The 17,439-nt window shown below is 31.5% G+C and overlaps 2 protein-coding genes and 2 long non-coding RNA genes across 4 annotated transcripts; 2 read left to right on the top strand and 2 right to left on the bottom strand.

Annotated features, from left to right (window-relative positions):
• The first annotated feature begins 710 nt into the window (after positions 1 to 710).
• Positions 711 to 16,915, top strand: LOC107360540 (uncharacterized). The gene is made up of 2 exons (XM_089267600.1): positions 711 to 4,165; positions 16,012 to 16,915. The coding sequence occupies exons 1-2, from the start codon at positions 2,702 to 2,704 to the stop codon at positions 16,405 to 16,407; spliced, it is 1,860 nt and encodes a 619-aa protein (XP_089123726.1). The 5' UTR covers positions 711 to 2,701; the 3' UTR covers positions 16,408 to 16,915.
• Positions 6,125 to 7,023, bottom strand: Mocs2B (Molybdenum cofactor synthesis 2B). Its single transcript, XM_089267608.1, has one exon. It carries the CDS (start codon positions 6,877 to 6,879, stop codon positions 6,334 to 6,336), a length of 546 nt encoding a protein of 181 aa, XP_089123734.1. The 5' UTR covers positions 6,880 to 7,023; the 3' UTR covers positions 6,125 to 6,333.
• LOC112538631 (uncharacterized) lies at positions 7,570 to 9,603 on the top strand. Its single transcript, XR_003081872.2, has 2 exons — positions 7,570 to 8,186; positions 8,254 to 9,603. It is a non-coding gene; the product is annotated as an uncharacterized LOC112538631 (long non-coding RNA).
• LOC149094230 (uncharacterized) lies at positions 11,380 to 17,246 on the bottom strand. The gene is made up of 3 exons (XR_016198725.1): positions 16,861 to 17,246; positions 16,005 to 16,397; positions 11,380 to 14,931 (listed from the first exon to the last, which is right to left on the bottom strand). It is a non-coding gene; the product is annotated as an uncharacterized LOC149094230 (long non-coding RNA).
• Positions 17,247 to 17,439: the final 193 nt, after the last annotated feature.

The following is a 17,439-nucleotide window of genomic DNA, read 5'->3' as shown; positions in this document are numbered from 1 at the left end:
AGCTAGAGTTGACCAACTTAAAATTGTTACTTTACTGGTCAAACATATGATTAGAGGTAACCATTCTTGGTTTCCATTATATTTAACAACTTGATGATGCTGATGATTCTCATGTTGATGATAATAATAACATCAAAGTTTAACATTTTAATTGTCAACGCTTGTATATTTTAACCATTTAAGAAACATGATTAAGCTTGTAATGACTTGTGTTTGTATCCTTGTTACGTTTATATTTATGATTGATTGGCAAAAATGAAAATGATTTCATTTGTTTTACCATTTCTCTTGGTTAACCATTCAATCTGGCTCAGTCTTTTAATCAATGATACTGATGATGATGATCAATCAACTAATCATCATGATTAATTTTAAATTCATCACGATATTATCAAGGTAAAAGGTCATCTTTATGAGCATTACAATCCAAGTTATCCCTTCTTCCAATTATCATTAGTATTATTTAGTTTTTATTTTTGTGGTTGTAATTTTTCTTTCGCTAGTTTAATGAAAAAAACCAGTAACCAGAGTAATTAGATTTTTAATTTTGTAAATGTTAATTAATACAATTTAACAAAATTGATTATCTGTTGTTACTGAAGTACTTGGAAACAATTTCAAATATTAGTGCGTAAAATTGAAAAATGCGCGCTTCTGGTCGACCGATTAATAAGGCGTAATTTTTGTAACTCATTTTGACTAACCTTTTGTTTTGTTTGTTTTTTTAATCAACGGCAATTTTTTCCCTTGTGTGTTTTTCACTGGCCATGGTTGATAGTTAATAATAATCATTGAGGAAAGCAATTAAAAGTTAGCTTCAATCACTAGTTGAATGGAAGAGACAATGGATGCAACTAATTAATTCACTTGACTTGCCTTACCATCATCAGTCTCATCATCGCCATCAGCATCTTCAAATCCGGTTTATCTTCTCAACCAGGATTCCATTTACTTCGTGTCAACCTTTAGCTTTGTGTCTCTCATCATCTCATCTTCATTCTTCTCATTGCTTGTTAACATTTGTCTCTGTTTTTTTTGTCTTCCTCTTTACTCTTTAATACAGATGACCAAAGATTTGCTGTTTGTTTTCCTGTTAAACCATTGCCATCACTTTTACCCTCCTGAATCATCTTTAATCATAACTTTTTCCCTGATGCCCATCAATCGGTCATCATTGATGATTTGGGTTAATGATTCAACGTGACCTGAATTAACCTTAGACCACAAGGTTTGGACCATTAATCTCGTAGACACCAGTTTAAGGCAACACCAGGCTAGGCCAAGTTAAAAAATGATGTTTACATTGGAGCAAGTAGAGAAATGAGGAAAGCTCATCACCAATGTACCTGACCCAGGTCATTTAAACAGATTTATCTTCATTTTCCTCTCTCCATCTCATTCATTGACTTATTTTCTTTCTATCTATTGATCAGGTAGATGATGGGCTCTTGTTTGGTGGTCAGAAGGTCAAAGGTGAGAGTAGGAAGACAGCGAAAAGGGAATTGCTAATATACAACTTGGAAAAAATGGAAACTCAAAGAATCTAAAGATTTTACTGAAGAGTAAAGTTTATTTTTTTTCTTCTAATTCCCTGAGATAACTTGAGATACTGTGATGATGCACAACAGGTTATTTAAAGATCTCTCTTTCTCTTCAATTGAACCATTCATCAACATCATCTTCATCTTCATCAACAACAGTAAAAAAAATTCTTCATTCAACAGTAGAAAGAGAGAAAAGAGAGAGAGAGAGAAAGTATCTACTATTATTACTTGAAACTGTGTTTACTTACTTTCAAAATCAACTGTCCGCAATTTGAATGATTGAATAGATGATTAGACATTTGAAAAGATCAATAATTAACCTCATTAACCTTTTTTGCTAGCCTTACGTTAAACTGTATACACTTGAAAAGGTTTCCAGTAATTATTTAAAATGTTAAGTACGCTTTTAAAGTGAATTAAATTTTTGCCCTCCAATATATTGAATTACATTCAACTAAATCAATTAATACACCAACAGTTTCTATTAATAAGGTTTAACCGTTAACATACGTATTAATACAAGCGCAAGCAAAAAAAATTGCTTTAAATGTAATGCAAATTTAGCCTGCAATACAACCTTTTCAACAAACTCAACTCTTCAAACCTTAAATATATATCAATGTGATCATAATCGTCATCTTTATACCTTAAAATGATCATTTGACTTTTCACTTGATGATGATGATAATGACGATGGAAGAGAGAGAGAGAGGCAAAAAAGAAGTCATTAATTTTACTTAAAAACGATAAATAAATGATTTTTGAGAGGACACAAGAAAAATTAAGCAAAGTAACAAACAATAAAATGAAGACAGAGCAAAGCCATTGATGAGGAGGACAGAAGAAAAGAAGGGAGAAAAGGTGAGAAGCAGGGAAAGATGAAGATAGGGAAGATGAAGATTGAGTGAGAAGCAAGTTTCTGTGTTGAGTTATTGGTTTTACCAGTTCAGTTGTAACTTTCATCCTGTTCACATCAAGTTTTGTTTTTAGTTTTGCTTCTTTTTTTTTGCTGTTCAGTTCAATAACAAGAATCATCTAAAGTATATCAACTGTGTTAACCATGTTACCTTGATTAGTTAAATTTAATCTTATTGTTAAACCAAGAAGCGTTGGATTGTGAGGTAAAATCATTTTTCGTTATCAAGTCAACCCTTGTTATGACATCAAAATCTCCCAAAATTTGGGAGACTTCTAATCTTATTGTTGACCATTATTCGAGCTCAAAGGAAAGCCAATTACAATCATCTTCCCTCTATCATCATTACTATTATCCTTACTGTTCGGAACCGTCCACAGCAATTAATCCAGTGACAATAAATATCATTGATAGTGATAACAACAGTAAAATTGATCCTGACAATTCGCTACCTTGTTTACAATTGTCTTCAATTATGACTGGAAGTAACAAAATATCCATTGAATCATTAACTGCCAATTCAAGTAGTAACATTAAGAGTCCACTGACAGCCACTTCAATTGTTAATATGATCAACAACAATAATACTGTCAATAATAATCTAAACAATAATAATATCAACAATAATGTAAATGTACATAATAATAATAGTGTTAATAGTATCAATAGTATCAACAGTAATAATGTTCATAATAATAGTTTCAATAGAAACCATTCAAATTATACAACAACCAACAAATTAATGATGAAACTATTACCATGGTGTAAATTAAAGAGGAAACAATTCGTCTTCCGAGATTCTCTTTCCTGTGATGATATATCTTCTGTGATGTTTAGACGGTCATCTGTTCAACCAATTTCCGGCTTTTTTACTGATAAAAACTCTCATCTTGCAAACTCAACTTCGCCAACTTCATCCAATTCAACTTCAACCATAACAACATCCAATTCCTCTTCCTCTTCATCCTCTTCAAATTCATCCTCCTCCATGACCATGGCTCGTCTCTTCACAGGTAAACGTAATAACAATAGCAATAAATCATCCTCCGGTGCCAACAATATTTTATCATACACCTTGACCAACCGGAAACGTTCAAATGGTAGCAATAATAGGAAAGATAATAATAATTCAATTAACAATGGTCATCCAATGTCTGCTTATCCAATGGTTAGTTTTGTTAATAAGGGTGAAGGTTTAGTTACAGTTGATTCCACTTTTGACCGAATTTTAATGTCCAATGAAAATGAACTTTACTCTCTTGGATCTTCAATCAACAATAATCATCACCATATCCACCAACCTTCATCAACATCAACCTCGTCTTCGATCTCATCCTCTTTCCATAGTTTTTCAAATGGATCTTCTTCCCTTTCCTCGTCCAAATCAATGGGAAATCTTGGCGCTACTTATGGGCCAAGTTGCTCTCGAATAAACCAATCCAATTGTTCAACCTCAGATTGTGATTTACCAAGTGTCTACGGATCAACGGGCAACCAACAGACTGGTTGGTTTTACGGGCCCATTTGCCGTGATAAAGCAATCGCCATTCTAGCTCATCAATCCATTGGATCATTTCTTGTTCGTGAATCAACCTCCAAACCAGGTTGCTATGCTCTCTCCCTGAGAGTACCAAAGCGATTCCAAGTTACCGGAGTAGCCCATTATTTGATATTAACCACATCCACAGGGACTCTTAAAATCAAGGTACGAACATGGAGTATATTATCGTCAAAATTCCCAATCCTTAATCTTGAATTTCAGTTATGAGAAAAATGAATCCATTTTACTTTGTTTGCTTTTATAACGATCATTTGGACAAAGCTAAGTTTTTTTCATGTTTACATTTAAGACTAGAGCCTTAAATGATCAACGTTTATCACTTATCAAAAGTGAAAAGTGTTTTACTATTGATGTAAGAATATTGACCATCATTATTATATCATTGCTTTTCCGAGTTTCATTGCTTTTTGTTCAGTAACTTGATTTTCTTTTGATTATTTTCATTTATCTTCTTTTCCTTTTCAAATGGCTCTCCATTTTTGTTTCTTTCATTTGCTTTATCTGTCCATCATCACCATCACCACCATCATCATCAACGCAGTCCACAAATTTATCCTCTTTTTATGCTGCTAATCTCTAAAGGCGTATCAAACTTGAGTTAATTGAAATAGTTTCGTGAAATCAATTGTGAGTCACTATATTACATTTGTTTATCCATGCGGTGTTACCCAATGAATTTAATGATAAATTTTCCGTGTCCTATTGTCATTATACATCCGGTCTTTACAAGGTAATCACTTTTTGACTCCATCAAAAGTAACCTGTATATTAACGTTGAAGCAGAGAGTTCTGATGACAAGATGAAAGAGAGTGAAACAAGTGAAAGTAATTTCTTTTTCTGTACAAGTTTATCTTTGGTCCGTAACGAAGATTTAGGTGGAGATAAGAGAGAGAGTTGAAGGTGTAGTGTGAAAAAAATGAAGATGAAAAAGAAATAATAACAAAAAAAAGTTAAAAGGTATGACAACAACAACAGAAAAATTAAATTGTTTGAGCAATTCAACATCAATTTGAGGACATTTTTTGTTGAATTTTTCAATCAACAAACAATTCAACTGGATATTAGTCTTTTTTTCATCCTAACTTACAATTTCGTTTGTATTCTTGTTAAATTGGCCCGAGGGTGAAGAAAAGGCAAAGATTTGAGAATAGATTTGTCTGACCTCTCCATTTTACACTGGAAATCGTTTTTGATTCACTTTGTTGATTATTTGTTACTTGTCAGCAAGTATTTGGAGAAAACAGCAGCATCACCATCATCATCATTTTCATCATCGTTTCAGTATAACAGCAGCGTAAATAGCAAAAAAACTAACAGGTAGGTCAATACAGGCCATACCTTTATTCGGACATATTTTTCAACCAAGGATGTGCAGACAGATGAATGTGTGTATGGCTCTACAAGTAATATTTTGGTTATTGGTATAACCGTAGAACCGGTAATTTTCGGGCTTGACTGTTCAGCCCATTTCTTCCTTCTTTCATCCTTCGCCATCCTCTATGTCTATTTTAGCTCCTCATCTTTACTCATTATAAATGTACTTTGTTTTTCAGGCCACTTTTACTTTCCTCTATGGCTCTCTCTTTTTTTGCTGTAAAAATTCACTTTTTTACTCCAAAAATGCTGGCCAGCGATCAATGTTAAAATGAATTCCAAGCGGAACTTTCTCTGCTTCTTTTTCATCTTGTTTCCTTTCCTTTCTTTGCTTTTCTTCCCTTGACTTTACTTCCATTCTTGTTTGCCTCCTCCTTCAATTCCTTGCTTCCCTTCTTGACCTTTGTTTACTCTATGAGGGTGGATATCTCCTCCTATGGTTTGGCCCTTTTTTGCTTTTAAATTGGTATTCTCGGGTTAATTATTGTTTAAATTAATTCTCCAAAAATACTGTAGTTAGCTTAATCTTCATGATGGTTCTTGTTAATGATCACGTGACAAGGTATTGGTAACAGGATGAATATGAAGAATGATGTTAGATGAGGAGAGAGATGATGAGAAACCATCATCAAGCTGAAAAGAGATAAATGAAGGTAACCATGAAATTCATAACTTGCTGATCATTATCGAAATTAAAATGTTAAAAACAAAAGAGGAAACAATGGAAATTATAAAGTTGAATAATTACCTTTACTGAATGATAACCTGAGTTCCTGAGTAGATCTTAGATCAACGTTTGAATGTAAATTGTTTCCATTGAATACAAATTAATCAATCAAAGTACAAAGAGAGGGAGAGAAAAAAATAGAGGAAGAGAGAGAGAGAGAGAAGGGGGAAGATGAAGGAAAAAATTTTATGATAATTGAATACAGCAAGTTTAGCTTGACCTGGGTAACCAGAAAGCTTCACTTCTCGTGCTCCATGTTGAATAACTTGGCTGTAAAGATTCTTCTGAATCGTTGATTTTCTTCCAAATAGGAATTAGCTTCTTAATCTGATTGAGTAAATATAATGTTGCTTCATGGGCTGCTTGACGATGCGGTGATGAACAACCTATTAATAATGATGCTTCGCAAACCTTAACTAATCCAAGTCGATGTATAACATAACACTTGTCCAGTTTGAATTTAATAATTGCATGTTCAACTATTCGACTAATCATTTTAACAGCCATTCCCTCGTATGATTCATAATATAAAGACGATATTTGACCAGTAACAATTCCATGTGAATCAATTTCATCTTGACGAGTGATTCCAAGAAACAGGTTAATTGCTCCTGACTCCGGTGTGGTTAAAAAATTGATTGCCTCTTCAGATTTGATTGTTTCCCTCGTAAGAGCCACAAAACTTTTCTCTCGTTCAATTACAGTAATAGGGTTATCCGTTTGCTGTTGGGAGACTGAATCAGAATCATTGAGCATTATTTATTAAATTAGATTGGAGCAAAGGGTTTGAGATTTCGATTGATGATGATACACGAAAAGTCACTAAATAAAGTTTTAGAGTAACAGTTTACACATCTCACTGTTGACTAAAAGATAGATGAATGGTTAAATTAATGGTTTAACCATAATATCGCACAAAACAATCAATAAATGACACTCTTGATAACCATAAATTAATTAAAAATTGATATTATCACACCAAGATCGATTTGATAGGAGAAACTATAATATTGGTTTAAGTGATAATAGTAGCTGTTAGAGAGCGATGAAAAATAGATGAACAGTCAAACAGAATATCCAACGAAAACAAATAATAAAATCAATTTTGATCCACTTGTTAAGTGTAAAAAGTTGTTATTAAATTTGATCACTCAGTAAATTTCAAGTCCTTGTTTGAGTTTAAAGTAATTTTTAAACTTTAGGTGAACCCTTCAAGCTTTTATTGATGATTAACACTGACTGTGAAGATTAGATTCATTAATGGATTGATTTAATTAGGTAAATAGGTTTTAAATGAAATTAAAAATGAAACTTAACCACTTTGATAAATTGGCTTCAATAACGAAACATGTGTTGACAATGACTTTTTTAATAATAACGCCATCTATATTACATATTTAATACAAACAGTGAAAATACAAAAGACAGCAATAATTAATGCTGACTGATAAGATAGGGTAAAGCAGTAATTATTAAGATAATTCCAACCGATTAATTAACCGATTATTGAGAAATGGTGATATATCTATTAATAGGTGAAAGTTACAGTTGTTTCAGTGATCATTGTATTAGATATGTGAATAAGTGTTATGGTGAATATTATAATGGTGTTTCAAAGTCAATGTTCATCACAAAGGAAGGAAAGTCATTGTCAACTTGAACAATAATCATAATCAATCTGATTATCGTGTTCAACCAGGTTACCTTGTAACTTTGTGATAAATACAATGATGATATTATTGTAATATGTATTTATGTTAATAGTGTGCACCTCACTGATTATACATTACAGCAAAATACTTGAGATAATGTCACCAACCACCATCATCAACAATACAAAAAAAAGCTAAACAACATTATACGATATTTTTTTGATTAATGGCTGAATATGGCAATGTATTAATAGATAATCGATGAAATACCAATTTCAATTAACATAAACTTTCCATTAGCACCTTTCTTGTTTCTCTTCCCTCCAAGTTACATCATCATCATCATCATGGATAGGTTTGGATACATGAGGCCTTTTTCCGCTTGATGAAATGTTTATAATGATGACAAAGGTATTTATCGATCCAATCATGATAATGGTAATGTTAATGATGACGGACTTTTCCCCTTCTCTGGAAGCCATTTGTATCATCTGCCACACATTGGTTGACCTCAGACAGAGACATAGGCAAAGACAGAAGCCAAAGTTGAAGTTGAACCAGAAACAGAGCTTCCTGTTATTTTGTATATCTTTGGATAAGGAGGTTGAAGTTTATGATGATAACATGATGACCAGACGCCAGTTATCTCTCAATGTTGATCTTTTTATGGTTAAAATGAGTTGCGATGCATTTGTTTACCTAATATGACAACTGAATGGCTGTTATTGAGGCTGCTGATCACCCAATTACCACCATTACCACCGCCGCTGCAATTGCTCTGACTGTCACTTGAAAGCTGATTCTTTGCTTACTTAATCCAATGTGACAAAAAATTATCTGCTAACATTTGAATTGATTCAATTCATTGACTATTCAAATGTAGTAGCAGGCAATCGGCATGTTATCTCATGATAATGTTAAAAATGCAAAGTAAGATTGTCATTGATGACAGTTTCTGTGAAAAATTTAATTTACATTTCAATGGCAACCCATCAATGGCAACATTTAAATTGTCCCATCCAATCTAGAAAGTAAACTCTCAACATAATCAACTTGACAGCTCATCTTCTCTTCCTTTTCAATCTTCTCGTTCATCATCGTCTTCCTCTGACTTTTTCAATTCACATCTTCTCCTTATTTTTACCTGAATAACTTGATTCTGGCGGAACACGCAACACGCGTTTACCTATCCGTTTGCGTGTTTCAACATGAAAGGCTCAAACATATATCCTCGTAATGATGGTGATGATGGTGTATTAAAAGGACACCTTAATTGACTCTGAATAATGGCCTTTTTTATCTTTCCACTTTTCCTCAATTTGAATACTTCTGATGGCGGAATGTAAAAGCTAAAGGATTTTCATGTCCGATTTAACAAGATAATAACTGAAAGCTTGGGAAGTTTTAATCAACAATCATCATAAAACAGATGATATTGACATTCATTTCAAATTTTACAATCAAGTGGACCATTAAGTTATAAATCAATCAAGTTAATTGTCAAACATCCTTTACATGATCTTTTCTTAACCAGGCAAACAATGTTCCCATGATTGTTAACCAAACCTTTGGTTCCAGTTAAATTGTTATTAACTGGCTGACTTTTCACTCATGATTTATATTGTCAAATTTTAATGGTTAATAATTTATTATCCAATCATTAGTCCAATTCAGGTTATACCTTTGTCTAATGACTCGATACAACTTGACTCAATTTTGGGTTTGGTTAACAATCGTAACAATCATAAGCTTCAGTTTGCTTGTTTAATGACAATTTATCTGATTTTGTTAATTTCAAACAAAAAGCGCAAGATTAAATCAGTTGCTTTAAAGCTTGTCTTTGATATTAAGTTTTGGGTGAGTCTCAAATTAATCAACTCAATGATGATGATTCAATTGAATGATTTCATGCATTTCAACTTCTTATTCTTATCTTTGTTTCCCAAATATTACAATTACATTGACAAATGTTAATGTTAAGCCAAAGTAATTTAATTATCCTCAACTTAAACATAATTACCTGAAAGTTAAATTTTATTTAACCAGTAAAAGCAAACATTCAACTAACCTTTGCTTTAGCTGTTTTTTAACATCATCTTCATCTTGACCATTAGTTTATTTCCAGTTGCAATCATTCAATTTTTAATGCCATAGTTGGATGACAATTAACCTGAAGGCAACCTTTTTTTATTTCAATCATCTTCTATTATTGTTGACAGTTCGTTTGTTTGTTGATTAATTTACCTGCTTTAATAGCTGTGGCTTTTATTGTTCTTTTTACCTGATTAATTTTAAAAGTTGAACAATTACAACCTTTGAAAACCACATAAAATTGAATAACGTAATTCAATGATCCAAAGAGACGCTTCTATCCCAATCAGTCAATTGTTTGAAAGGTTCAACTGCACTCATGTGAGTGACAGAGAACTAGACTTTATCATTGCTAATTATAATCAATCAGCAATTCACATGATCACCAAGTTATCAACACTGAAAATGTAAACATTTAAATGATTTTCCATTTTCTGGTAAAATTGACTTCGAAAAATACTTTGGTTTTGAGACTGAGTATTTCATGATACAGTGCAATTGAAAACAAAGAGATTGAAAAATCCTTATTGTAACCATTTGAACAGCCTGAAATGATGATAATCACTAGCATCAATATGATTATAATGGCTAAATTTATTATCATTATTATTGAGATGAAAGTCAATAGGCTGTGGAAGTGCAATGTGTACACAGAAGGTTGAGGCTACTTAATAATAAACGATTACTTTACAAACAGTTAAACTGGGAAGAAAATAACAAAATTAAAGATGATGAGCAATCGAAATTAAATTTATCTTCTTAATTGATGAAGCCATTAAGAAGCCATTTAAAAAAAGACTTGATTAGCACTGATCAACGTTTAATCGATAAATTTTTTCTTCCTTTCATCTTCTTTATCATGTTGAAATTTTTGTTTCCTTTGATGATGGTCTTTTTCCAGGTTGATGTAGCTTTTTTTCACTCAGTTTTTATATATCTCTCTCTCCTGGATTCCTCCTCTTCCCATGATTAAATTATCTTGTTGATAATAATGATGATGGGGCGAATGATATGTAATTACTAATTAGGAATTATGTGGCCTGATTACCTCCCTCGATGGTATGAAAGAGAAATGATTGAGAAGAGAAAATAAAGAGCAAGTTAATTGAGAGTCAAATTAACTGATATTATAATATGTCACCAAATTGAAATGGCCACTAAATAGCTTCATGTTGCAGGATAAATGATATTGTATGTTACCAGAGTAATCACAAGTGCAAAATTAAACAGGCAAAAGCGAGACCTCATATTGGGTCACCTCGTGAGGTTGAGATTGAAAGTAAGTTGTCAATTTGAACAGATTGTCTCCCATTGAATTAACTACACAATTAGATGTTATCTTATTAAATTAAACGAGGCAAAAATTAGCTTTTAACACCTAAAATAAAATTAAAAATTAATTAGTAAAACAAAGATGATGAGTAACAAGATAAAGCCGTATCACATGTTTTATATAAAGTAACCATTGAACGTAGAAGCGCGCAAATTAAATTTTACTGTTTAAACATTTTAATTGTTATATTTTTGACAATTTAACTCTTTAATTGTCATGTTTTTCAATTTAATTGGCAACTTGTTTACAAGAAAATTATTTGAGAGAAAAAACTGAGTAAAAACATGAGATTAAGCTGAAAATTGTGTGTTACCTTTGCACTGTTCAAAGTCTTAAAGAATGTTGATCTCAAAGCTTTTTTTTTTCTTTACCTGAGAAGAGATGAGGTAATAGAGGATGATGAGGATACTGATGATGATGAAGTGAAAAAAAAAGTTTAGATAAATGGTCCAATTCACTTTCACTTTACCTTGTCGGGTCCAAGCATTAATGATAAGAAGTTAGTTGACGATTGATAAATGCTTTGGTAAGGTTAAGTTTCCACGGCCGTTATGAGGTGAAAAATTGAGTTACCTGCAAGGTAAAGTAAAGAAGGGAGATTAGAAGTTCTTGAAGGAAACAGGAGAATAAGAAGAAGAAGAAGAAGAAGAAAAAAACTATTTTCTTGTCTCTCAGCTTGACATGGATTGCCATCAAGTTTGAAGCAGAAAAAGCTATTTCTTTTCCTTTACTTTCTCACTTGAAATATTACTCTGATTCAGAATCAGGAAGGGTTTTTACTCAAACAGATTATAATGATTGAGATTGAATCAAAGCCAAGGAAAAATGCAATTGAAATAACCTTTACCTTTAGCTTAACCTTAACCCAACACAAGAGAGAGTCCAGTTTAGTATCCAAAATAATATATTTGCTTACATAGAGGATCACCTTTTTTTTATTTGTTTTACAATAAACATTTATCTTATTTTTTTAACTCTCTTTATTCTCATCATTTCCTCTTCATCTTTTCATCCTGCTAGCTTTACCAATAACAGGTCAATTCATCTTATTCAGCAAAATGAATCCTTTAATCCTCTCAATGTCCCAACATGGCTCAATGACAAGTGTTCAACAGCTTCAAAATACACACTAGAATCATCAGAATCATCATTAGAATCATCATCTTACAAGTCACAACTTTCATCTCACCAAACAGACTTGTTATTGGATATCAACTTTTACCTCTTTTTTTCCTTCTTCTTCTTCTTGTTGAAATGTTATATTTTGTCAGATTTCAGGCTTTAATATCATTCTTGAATTACACCGATTCCATTGTCCATTTGAAAGCCTTTTGTTTCCTCTGTGATCAGAATAGCTGATCATTTTACTTGATTCCTATTACGTTTGTCCAGCTTTCACTGAACACACATCAACTTGTTCATTGACCAATAACTTAATTCCCTTCCTTCTTCTGTCTTGATCAATTTTAATCACAGGACAACATTTACATTCCTTATTAACATGGCTATAAGTATCTTTCATTGTAATCAATTCACTGACCCAACTATCGTCCAAGTCTCACCAATTCTTCAATCCTGATCATCAATTTTACCATTCAAATGTGTATCTCATTACAATTCAAGTCAACTGATATTTTCCTGATTCCCTTAATGTTTACATCATTTTAACGCTTTTCCCATTCACATGAAAATCTCAATAATAATGACATAAAAAGGTTCTGACCTGTTTCACCAATCTCCTAACCTTTCTGACTTACAATTGTTACCTCAAAACAACAAAATGACAGTTTAAAAATCACACAGAAATGTATAAGAAATATTCAAAGACCTAAACCCAATTTTCAATCTAAACCTGAACCTTAATATAAATCAAAATCTCAATGTTAACCCACTGAATGGAATACAATTGAACGAAGCTAATTTTTGGTAAAATTTCAATTCAGTTTCTGATAAATCTTTGCTTTCTATCGTTTAACTCTTCTTTTAATTAGTTTTTGATTGCTTGAAAGCTCAAAAGATTGGTGAAACCGGTATTACCATATAAAAATGATAATCTTAGCTATTGCTTTACAGGATTAACTTGAATCCTGATCATGGTTATCACATTATTACAGTAAATGTGTATCCATAATAACATTTGATACCATTCATTATGATCATCCATGAGAGTCAAATATTGATTGACTTCAAGTTAATCAATAAGCTCATTTGCTTATAACTTTATTCACAACTTTCATTGAAACTCATTCAATTGATGTGATTTTGCTCCTTTCTTTATTCTTATCCTGTCAAAGGCCATAAAATTGAATGGAAATGATGAACAATGTTATCAAGGCAATCAGTTTCACTTATTCAACCTTTCAGTTTTACAATTTAAACATTTGATCATAAATCAAACAAATTGCTCATTGTCAATTGAACGCAAAAAATGAGCCTTAAATTTACCATAAAATTTAAACTAATAATGATTGTTGATCATCTGTTATTTCATCGATTCTTACAATTATCCAATAATAATAGATTTCCAGTTCAATGAATATCATTCCGTGATTCCTGTTCAAATCATGTTTAACATTTTTTTTGATGAACTTAAAAATATAAATATTATAGCAAAGTAAAAAAACATCATTTTTTAGCCTCAAACATTTGACTTGTTTTTATATTACAAGATGAGGTCAGCTGAAAAGCAAATATATTATCATTATTGACAAGGTAAACAGTTTTCATGGTTCATCAACCATTTCTCATCCTCATCTTATTCAGTCTCAATGAAGGTGAAATACGAAATGCTCAATGCAGACAATTGGTTTAACTCTAATCATAATTCACAACAAAATTAGACTTGACTAATTCAAATGAGTTGAGAGTCTGGAAACGAATGGAAAAATTATCATTTTTAGACTTTTTTGATTCTATTTTTTGTTTCAAATTTTACACAAAATGTTTCAAATTGATCAAATAATAGGTTTGATTTGATATGACAATTATGTTGATTATAATCGGTGATTGATTGTCATTAGAAATGATTATTACCTGTTAGTTGGCTGTCAATAAATATCTGAAACTAGCTTCAATATATCTTCATCAGACTCAATCTACTTCAGAGTTTCAAGTTAGATTGGACAAAGACATTTGGCCATTTCATAATGGTCAACTGTTACAATCTTAATTCATCTTTTGACATGAAGATAAAGTTAAAATTACAAAGTGAATTACTTTTTTGTTTGGGAAGCCTTTGCTCTTGCAATTCAAACTTAAAGGTGAAAGGCTAAAGTTGATGCTGTTGTGACTCTTGGATTGAACAATGAATAAAATGTGGACAAGTTATCATGAGAAATGAATTTTCTGTTGACTTTCAGGTTTACCCATTAATATCCACAGGGAATTCATATTGTCAACAAGATTTATTGATGATCTAGTCAACCAAATAAACTAATCTTTTGCCTCTCGTTTTTTCTTCATTGATTAATGTCATCCTCTTCATCATCTTTGAACCCAGTTGGGAAAGCAAAGTATTAGACACAAAAAAATGCTGACTTGGCTGATAATAGTGTTCATCGTCAATATCATGGGAAAATATCCAATGAGCTATTGAATAATAAACAAGACTTTTTTTTAGCTTCAGCAAAAAAAAGTAGAAGATGAAATTTGCATTTTAAATAACACTTGAAATCTATCTTTTTTGGTCTCCTTTGGTTCGCCAAATCGTTGATATTGATCATCCTTTTTGAGCTGCAATTAAAAGAACAAGAAATTGCAATTAAAATTTGATAATTAAGATGCATGATTGGTGTCTAATGATGAATCAATTGGGTTGGTACATTCATTTAGATTCACCTCTTTTCGGACTTAGACTGAGGACATTTGAAGAGAAGCCTTTAAGGCTTTTCTTCCTATTCAACCCTCACTTTGATTGTAATCACTATTTAGCGTGATTATCATTATCATCATCATTCTCATCTTGATCAGAATAAAAATCATCATTCTTGTAACATTATCAGCAATCAAATGGTTACTCTGATTGCCTTTGGTTAAACAAATTATGTAAAGTATGAACATTGAATAATCAAAGGAATCCAAATTGAATATGCATTAGTTTCAATTATTCAATTCAAGTATTGCCTTTAAATTGCATTATATTTTGCCATTTTAATTGAAACCTCAACTAATAATATTTCAACAATCAACACTTTTGTTCATTGAAAGATTAAGTGATTAACTTGCTGGTTTAGTTTTCATGTCATATTTTCATACATGTAATGAACACGTTAACCTTAACGGTTAAATTAACCTTTGAAATTGTTTAATAAAATTGTCAAACAGCTGGTTCAATTAAACGACCTTTGTATAAGTGGCCGGTTTAAATTATGATGACTATATAATTAAAAACAATTTTTAGGACAATTAATTTGCACTTGTTAAGTTTACAATCCTCTGGTCTGCTCTGATTTAGTTTTACCTTCACATTTCAGTGAATCTCAATATTATTAATCATAATTTTGGATTTTTCAAAATCTTCTCACTGTTGACTAGAAACATCTAATTGTAGACATTTTATCTACTAATTTATCTCATTAATCATTGCAAAAATTCGCCCCTTTAATTACACATTTAAACATTTCCGTTGTTGCAAGTCTAATTAATTCATCAACAATTCTTATTAAAACCTTGCCTCACTTAACTCTCATTTCAACACTGAAATTCAAATCAACCTCCATAAATCAAATTAATCAACTATCTCAATCTTGTTTTAACTTAACAATTAACTAATTATTCTTTCTTTATCATTGTCTCCTTTTCTTTACCTGCTAGGGTTTCACCAAGGAATTTTCAAGCTTGTATTCATTGATTGTTCACCATTCAATCATGCAAGAATTATTGCCATGTCCACTTGATTTATCTTCAATTAAACAACAGCAGCAACAGTATAACCAAACAATCATAATTAGTCCAACGGAGGCTCAAACCCAATTAATGGAGGATACAACGATAAAATCAAATTCACCATCAATGTCAACATTAAACACATCCAGTGCAACGGCCTCATCATCAGCAGCCAAAACGTCAGTTACAAGTGGAGCGACTTCAGCCTCATCAACAATTACTAATTATGATAATAATGAAGATCTTTTGGTTGATATAGATTCGGATCCCGATTATCAAAGAATCTTAACTCAGTTCCGTAAAACTATGGAAACCTGTAGATAGAGAGAAGAAGAGAAAGGATTAATAATAAGAAATATTTAACAGTAAAACCTCTCAATTGTCAAGTCGTGAGATTAGCATTTGGCTATTTCCCTGAAATATTTAGGTAAAATAGCCATTTGACAAATTTAATTTCGAGATTTTTTATGATTAATTTGCTGATTCGTGTATTATACCGAATTAGCAAGACTATCAGAGTCCTCTAAAATTTATGTAATTAAAAAACACTAAATTAAATCAAATTGTTCATTTCGTTACCATGACTCTGGGACCTTTGAGAGGGTCTACTGTATTATTTTGTCATTACAGTAATCATTGTCACCAACATCATCAACAGCACCATCATTATCAAAGACCACTATCATCATCTTTTCTTGTTTCATTGTTAAATATAATCATGTTAATTTAATTGTCCGTTAAGCAAAAAAAAGAAACAAAGAGAAAAAAAATATTCACCTTTTTTGTTAGCCTTTGGTACTTAATATAATACTCATGTGTATTTTATTTTCAATGTTGTTAACCTTTCTTTCGGCCACAATCTAATTACTTACTAATTTAGACAACGGGATAACGGCATTATCAGTAGCAATTGAAATCGTAAGATTATATCCAATTTAATTACTTTGAAACGGGAACACAAAAAGAGTACAATAACTTGCACATGTTGAACCGATTGATTTCAAACACAATAGTAGCAGATGGAACCCAAATTTACAATTGAGTTAATTTCCAATTGGCATGATCAGTTAAATAATTTAAGCTTAATTTACACGAAAACATATTTTAATCACGATAATAGCAATAAATCAGTTGATGGCGGAAGAAAAGTGGTAAACAAATATTTCTAAATCAATGCATGAGATAACGTTTTTTTTCAAATAAGGTTGACCAATAAGTATTGAGTAGCAACTGGGGCGCTTTTTTTGATTAAACACAAGACAGTAACTAATTGAAAATTAATGGGAAAAGAAATCATTGTAATTTAATTAACCACTCAACTGGATCAAATGAAATGTAAAAATGTTAATATTTATT

This window comes from Tetranychus urticae, chromosome 2 (assembly GCF_039701765.1).
Source record: "Tetranychus urticae isolate SD_2017Ah chromosome 2, NJAU_TeUrti_SD_1.0, whole genome shotgun sequence".
Taxonomy (NCBI): domain Eukaryota; kingdom Metazoa; phylum Arthropoda; class Arachnida; order Trombidiformes; family Tetranychidae; genus Tetranychus; species Tetranychus urticae.
This window is presented reverse-complemented; position numbering and strand designations above follow the sequence as displayed.